Source organism: Chanos chanos, chromosome 2 (genome assembly GCF_902362185.1).
Source record: "Chanos chanos chromosome 2, fChaCha1.1, whole genome shotgun sequence".
NCBI classification, from domain to species: Eukaryota; Metazoa; Chordata; class Actinopteri; order Gonorynchiformes; family Chanidae; genus Chanos; species Chanos chanos.
Genome location: NC_044496.1, coordinates 28,793,772 through 28,801,271, shown reverse-complemented (window position 1 = coordinate 28,801,271; position 7,500 = coordinate 28,793,772). Strand labels below are relative to the sequence as shown.

Genomic DNA, 7,500 nt, shown 5'->3' with positions numbered 1-7,500 from the left:
GAAACACAGTTGAATCGAATGCTTCCTCCATAAAAGACAGTGTATAGCTTCAGTTCAGTTTTACTTGTACTACATAGCATTACCTGAAATGTGAAACAGCTGGATGACCCTCATCACTGCTGGATCCCCCCCACACCCTGCCTTACTGGGACCAGGTCCTATGTGAATCCAGCACGCGAATGTATGCGGGAAGCAGCTTGAAAACCAGTTGATTTCAAAATTATCAAACATGGATTTAGATATGGCCATGGGTGCTCTGTGGAGGAACCCTTATCTTTATCATCTTTATCTGCCGTGGTAGCAGTCATCAGTAAAATCCAAGTTGTCTTGTTAAAAAAATGAAGCATGCCCTTGACTGACAGCATTGGAGTAGTTTACTGTGATTGATTTTTCTCCTGTGATGAACACAATATGGCCTATCGCCTGTCGCATTTTAGAAAAGAAAATTCATCGGCTGACTTCAAAGCTATGTTTAAAAGTAGTGAGTAATAACAACCTTAATAGAAATGTAGTGGAGTGAAAAGTACAATATTTGGCTTTCAAATGTAGAGGAGTAAAAGTCATAAGTTTCCAAAAAAAAAAAATAACACTCAAGTACAGTGCAGATACTCGAAAAATGGACTTAAGTGCAGTACTCAAGTAAATGTACTTCATTACTGTCCAGCCCTGGATATAAGATGTCAGCCATAACCAGTGGAGATATAGAGTTCGCTATCGTATTGAAGGTGCCAGAATGGTTCCAGTAAATGTTGTGGGTGTAGAGGCAGAGTGTTATGATCTTTGGAGAATGAAAATGCTTTGTCTGAGGACCTTGGGTGTATGTATGGCTTTATAGAGTCAACAGAACCTGTATCTCTGTCTAAGGGGTTCCGCTGGCCAGCCTTCAGCTTTTATTGGCACGTTGGCCTCCACACACACAGCACTCTGGACTCTACATGTGTCCCGTTTTAAACACTACCAGATGTTTATGTACCAAGCCAGCCCCAGGCGATCACGCACTCTCACATTCACTTATTCTCGCGTTCACTCTGAATTTAAAGCCCTCTCTTCTGGAACAAGTATAAACCCTTGAGGTCATTTCTCAGGACAAAGAGAATTTCTGGATTGTGATAAAAGCATGCTGGTATTTCTGTCACGTTGAAGTGTCCTATCCGAATAGCACTTAGTCACCACTGTTATGGTCAGTTATGGTTGATGTGATCACGCTCCTCTCTGTCCAGGTTGTTATAAAAGGCGAACCACTTAAACTCCAAAGTCTGTCATGAGATACTGTAACGCTGAGCTTCTGAGTTTCTGTTTCTCAGTATCTTTGTCTCTTTGATTGAAAAACCATGTTTAAATATTTCAGATCCGTTTGAAATTAACCTGTGGAAATAAAGGTGTGGGCCCATATGTTAAAGTGATGGCACAGTTACAATTACCCATACAGTCGACATAACTGGTTTTTAATGGCAGTTGACTTTTCCATTGTTTTCATCTTTTTTTCTCCTCCTTCTCCACCTCCCCCTCTGTGCTGTGGTTCTCCCCTTCAGGAGGAGGCGCGTAGTGCTCTGGTGTACCTGGTGTCTCTGCTGGCCAGTATGGAGCACAGCGTTCACCACGCCCTGCTGCTGGACATCCGCACTCTGACAGACCACTACACCTCCATACTGGGGAGAGGAAACAAGGAAATCTACCGCATGAGTAACAGCTTCACAGCCATCGCAAGACTGCTCAGCAGACGACTGGAGAACGACATGGCCGTAACCTGCAGGTACTGAGAAAACACACAAACGTGCATGAACACACGCAAGCACACACACACACATGCACACACACACACACACACATGCACATATGTAGACACGCACACACACATGCACACACGCACTCACACGCACACGCACACGTGTATTCACACACACACAAACGCACACACACACGTGCACAAACACACACATAAAGATTATATATGTGTAGTGAGTGCTCACACATGACTCCTTGAGGAGAGTCTGATTTGGGAACAAAGCTAAATGTGCCCATCACCCACCTGTGATGAGACTACTGTGTGAGAGAGAATCACACTCTCTTGTTTTGAATCAAACTTTCCTGCTTTTGTCACTGGACCGGTGTTAAGATTTGTAACGACCAGTTTTAGTAGAGTAGCCAAACTACTGTTTGTTCAGTCATAAACGTTGTGTAATTCTCGCCTGTTAAAATGCCTGCACACATAAATACAATCTTCAAACGGACTCATAGAGTCAGTTGGAATGATGAAAATGACTTTTGAATATTCTCCACTGAAAGCTGTTCAACTGGCTAGAATTTCAGAGTGGCAGATGAATTCTGGCTCCTGCGAATGGGAACATTGTGTCCAATCCCATCCCAAAGACTTTGCTTGGGGTCTCTTTTGGAACAGAGTTAGATACACCACAGGGACACATAGTATTTTGCATTCTGGAAGCTGAAAGGTATCCAGAAACTGTAGTGAGCAACCCAATTAGTTTAAAATAATTTTCTCTCTCTCTTCTTCTCTTGCTCTCTCAATTCCTCCCTCTCTCTCTCACCTCTCATCTCTGCCCTCACATGTAGCTCTCCTGCACAGTGTAGGCCTCTGTTTGTATGTGTGTGTTAACATAAGTGCATGTTTCTCATTTTAAAAGTGCCTTTGGATTTCTATGCATGTATATTTAATTTGCTTTGTGTTTCAGGCACAATTATTGTGCTGTGGTTTTAGTCTGGGTGAATTCTGTCAGCCTGGGGGAGATGGTGAGAATTAAGGACAGAGAAGTCTGTTCCGCTCATTTTATGCACTGACTAGATTTACTTGGCCAGCAGAAAGGGTTCAAGAAAACCAGCATGTATTTAACATTGGCAAATTAAACAGACTGATATGGAATCAACCAGGATAAGGAGAAAAAACCAAAACTGCCTTCTCTCTTAGAATAGAGAGACATGTATATGCATGGTCAGAGCCAGGCTGTATTAGACTCTGTGGTAAATGTGTTGATAATTGTTAAGGAGTTATTATGTATTCATATCTATGGATACTTATGTTCACACACACAGAATATCTATATGTACCCATGACTGCATGTTCACTTTGAATACATCTGTAAGCATTTGTCTTTTTGTATGTGTTTGTCTGTCCCAAAAGGGTTTCAAGAACCTGTAAACTGTGTGTGTGTGTGTGTGTTTTTTATATATCACATAATGGATTCACCCGTGGAAATCAAACCCTTAAACCTCAGCGTGGGGAGTCCGTCATCCTCTCAAGTGAACCAATGCTACAACACAGATGCTGCAGTGCTAAAGTCTTAGTGATGCAGGTGTGTGTGTGTGTGTGTGTGTGTGTGCGCGCGTGTGCGTGTGTGTGTGTCTCTGTCTGTCTGTCTGTCTAACATAGAGATGCTGTTGAAGCTGGAGGCTTCTCTAAAGCGTGTGATGAAGAGGTTACTGGTGCAGAAAGTGATGCTGACGTAAGTCAGACACTCCAGGTGAAGATCCAGGCTTTTGAAGACAAACTTGGGGATGAGGGGGAAGAAGCACATGGAGAGGGGGGGTCACCAGGACCCCAGCGACGTTACAGCCTGGGCCAAGCAGCACGAGATGAACGCAGAGAAATGAGATTCAACAGGTCAGTCAAAACGTCAAATGAAAGTTTCTATGTACAGTGGCATGCAAAAGTTTGGGCACCCCTGGCGAAAATTTCTGTTAAAGATGTAACATTCCTTTCAACATTTTAAGCAAGATTAGGGCTGAAGTGTGGGCTCATTTTGGCTTCCACAATAAAGAAGGCACTAAGGAGATCGACAAGAGCCATGCTGTCTGCAAAATGTGCCATGCCAAAGTCAAATACTCTGGGAACACAATGAATCTGAGAGCACACTTAACAAGACACCATTCTGATGTACAGCTAATGAATCTGAGAGCACACTTAACAAGACACCATTCTGATGTACAGCTAATGGAACAGTAAACAGCCAACATTAAATATATATATATATATATATATAGTAGGCGATGTCATCCCCCTTGTTAGCAAAATGACCAAAATGCATCCCTACTGCCATTCCCCCCTACATACTCTATAGAGTAGTGTCAGTGACCATTGGCCCATATATATATATGTTATGTTCCTCTGCCCCTTAAGATGGCACAGTGACATTGATTGTGATGTCCCCTGCTGGTGGCTTGCCTTATTTATTTCTCTGTTTTTCTATTCCTCCAGGCAGGTAGGTGTCACCTCTAAGTTACCTGTCTGGCTCACCTGAGCATGGTTTGCTCCTGTCTATATGCTTTTCAGTTTAATAAAACCCCTAGATTTTGAGCCGAACTGTCTGTGTCCCCTTTATGTTGCGGTTGGTGTGCCCAGCCGTAACAATATACAGCATGTGTTTTGTTACAGATCCCACTGGTCTGATTGCATAACAAAGTAAACTTTTTTTAATTTTATGCATATGGTGGTGTGTTCTTTATGCTATGACAGTTTTCCTAAAATTTGATTTAAAAAATCGCAACATATCGCCTTGCTTACAGTATCGCAATATATAGCAATATATTGAATCGTAACCCTTGGATCATGATATGTATCATATCAGATTCTTGCCAACACACAGCCCTAATAAGAAGATAGGAAAGCGTTTTCAGGTAGCCGTTTCCTCAGTTGGTAATGTAATTAAGAAATTGCTGTTAACAGGAACAGTGGGGGTCAAGTTGAGGTCTGGAAGACCAAGACAATTTTCTGAGAGAACTGCTTGTAGAATTGCTAAAAAGGCAATCAAAACCCCCATTTGACTGCAAAAGACCTTCAGGAGGATTTAGCAGACTCTGGAGTGGTGGTGCACTGTTCTGCTGTGCAGCGACACCTGCACAAATACGAGTCATTAAGAGTGATCAGAGGAAAACCTTCCCTACATCCTCAACACATAGTTCAGTGTCAGAAGTTTGCAAAGAAACATCTTAACAAGCTTGATATATTTTGGAAATGCTCCTGTGGACTGATGAAGTTAAAATCAAACTTTTTGGCAGCAACGAGCAAAGGTATGTTTGGAGAACAAAGGGTGCAGAATTTCATGAAAACCTCTCCAGCTGTTAAGCACAGGGGTGGATTGATCACGCTTTGGGCTTGTGTTGCAGCCAGTGGCACGGGGAACATTTCACTGATAGAAGGAAGAATGGATTCAATTAGATACCAGAAAATTTTGGAAGCAAACATCACAACGTCTGTAGGAAAGCTGAGGATGAAAAGAGGATGACTCCTACAGGATAATGATCCTAAACACACTTCAAAATCCGCAGTGGACTACCTCAAGAGGCGCAAGCTGAAGGTGTTGCCATGGCCTTGCCTTCACAGTCCCCCAACCTAAACATCATCAAAAATCTGTGGATAGATAGAAAATCTTGCCAATAAGAATTGAAAGACCTGGCTACAAGAAGCATTTACAAGTTGTGATACTTGACAAAGGGGATGTTTACTAAGTACTGACCATGCAGGGTGCCCAAACTTTTGCTTTTGGCCCTTTTCCTTCTTTGTTATTTTGAAACTGTAAAAGATGGAAATAAAAAAAAATAATCTTGCTTAAAATATTAAAGAAATGTGTCATCTTTAACTTAATGCCTCTTGTAAATCAGGTCATCTTTTATTCACTTCATGACCAGGGGTGCCCAAACTTTTACATGCCACTGTATTTATGCTATAAGCCTAAAAAAAGGGGGATCACCGTAGGTAACACTGTATATTTAACCACACTGATACAAATTAGTCTGTAGTTCAACAAGGCTAAAGATGACTAACACATGCTCTGAAAATCAGATAACCATTGCATTCACAATAGGACAACTCATAATCAAGTCATATTCCATATGGACCTGATGGAAAACACAGTCATAAAGCATAAACAGAAGCCTATGCCTACAACTGCCGTCATCCTGACAGAATCCTGATTTCCTCACATCCTTCCCTAACCCGTTAGATCCAAAAGCCTGGCTCTTCACGCTGTCCACTCATGGTTGCCCACCTCTGATAACGGCCAGGAGGGGGAGGGTGTGGACTTGACCCCCGACCCCTCCCAGTGCGAGACCCCGACCAGCCCTGAGACTGGAGGGGTGCCCACAGACACAGAGACAGGGGCATACATGGCTCAGGAGGATCCTCCTAAAGACAACATGGCACCCCAGGATGTCTCCCCAGAGAAGAGGGAGGGTGTGACAGCAGGAGGGAGCCAGCACGACGGGGACCGGCTTTGGGCTCACCTGCGGGACAACGCAGAGAAGATTCGAACATTCTGCACAGAGTTGGTCAGACAGATCCCTGTGCCAGACCACTGTGTCATCGAAGGTGATTTTCCATGTTTGGTTTTTCAAATGTTTTTTGTTTCCCTCTCTGTATTACACATCTAATACCCATCTATTTAAGTAGGGAATCTACACTGAAACTGAGTGTGCACAAAATTGCTGTTTTTATTAATTTGTTCTTTTTGAATAGTTTGCATTAAGATTATGTATAATTATCAGTGAGTTTTTATGCCCAATACTTTTAACAGTCTATGCCTGAATGGAAGTGGAGCTGTGTAAGGACAAAGGTGATTTGATGCATTTATAATGTACACACATAGTCAAGCATAATTAATATACTCCACCTTCCTACTCATAATTATCATTTGTGATGCAGTTTATTTATATGGGTACATACTCAAGGTGTTAGCTCTAAACTAATAGTCTGTGTGAAAAAATCAGATGCCTTCAAGTTTCTGCCTCAGAGGTCTGGTCCAAATGGTTTGTAAGTGCGCACACTGAGGAATGCTAGTGTGTGTGTGTGTGTGTGTGTATGGGGAGTTTTAGCTGAACAGATCAGTGTGTTAAGAGCATTACAGGCATGCTGTCAGCAGTGGGTACAGGAGCTTACTGTCTCTCAGACTCCCCAGTCAATTCAGCTGAGATTTGTTGAGCTCCACATGTAAGGAAGTTACAAACTCCCCCACTGAGGTACAGCTGTGCTGAGGTGTCTGCTGTGCTGTGTGGGCACATGTGTGTGTGTGTGTGTGTGTGCGTGTGTGTGTGTGTGTGTGCACGCGCACATGTGTGCCAGCCTCATCAGGAGGGTTTGGTGGTATCGTGCCCATCAGATTGTGTGGAAACCAAAGGTGAGATTACAGACAGATGTGTTGATTTGATTTAGATGAATCTCGCCCAGGACTGCTTACAGAAACAGTAGAGGTGCTTTAATACTAGACAGAGGTGCAAAGAAAGAGAAAGAGAGCTGTCTTAAACACTAATTTATCACCTCATTAAGATGAGCTGAGTGTAAAGTAAAAAAAAAATAGTTTTGACAGAGTGGTGTTAGTGTGGATAACATTTCAGCCTCGAACTCTCTCTGTCTGCACTCAGTCTTTCTCACTCTTATTCTCTCTCTCTCTCATATGCGTGCACACACACACATACATACACAGATATGCTATGTGGCTTATTGTCAGAGAGTTGTATGTAAGGTGAAATCATGAAACCCTGTGTGTGTGTGTG

At 42.7% G+C, this 7,500-nt stretch overlaps 1 protein-coding gene across 2 annotated transcripts in view; it reads left to right on the top strand.

Annotated features, from left to right (window-relative positions):
• veph1 (ventricular zone expressed PH domain-containing 1) overlaps positions 1-7,500 on the top strand; it is a 59,522-nt gene that overhangs the window by 36,528 nt on the left and 15,494 nt on the right. The window contains exons 6-10 of one of the 2 annotated variants that reach the window (XM_030766519.1): positions 1,533-1,742; positions 2,451-2,463; positions 2,815-2,840; positions 3,432-3,616; positions 5,955-6,319. In XM_030766519.1, coding sequence (XP_030622379.1) covers positions 1,533-1,742; positions 2,451-2,463; positions 2,815-2,840; positions 3,432-3,616; positions 5,955-6,319 — 799 coding nt within the window. Of the gene's footprint in view, positions 1-1,532; positions 1,754-2,450; positions 2,464-2,814; positions 2,841-3,385; positions 3,617-5,954; positions 6,320-7,500 lie in introns of both variants that reach the window. The other variant, XM_030766517.1, reaches the window with a different exon arrangement.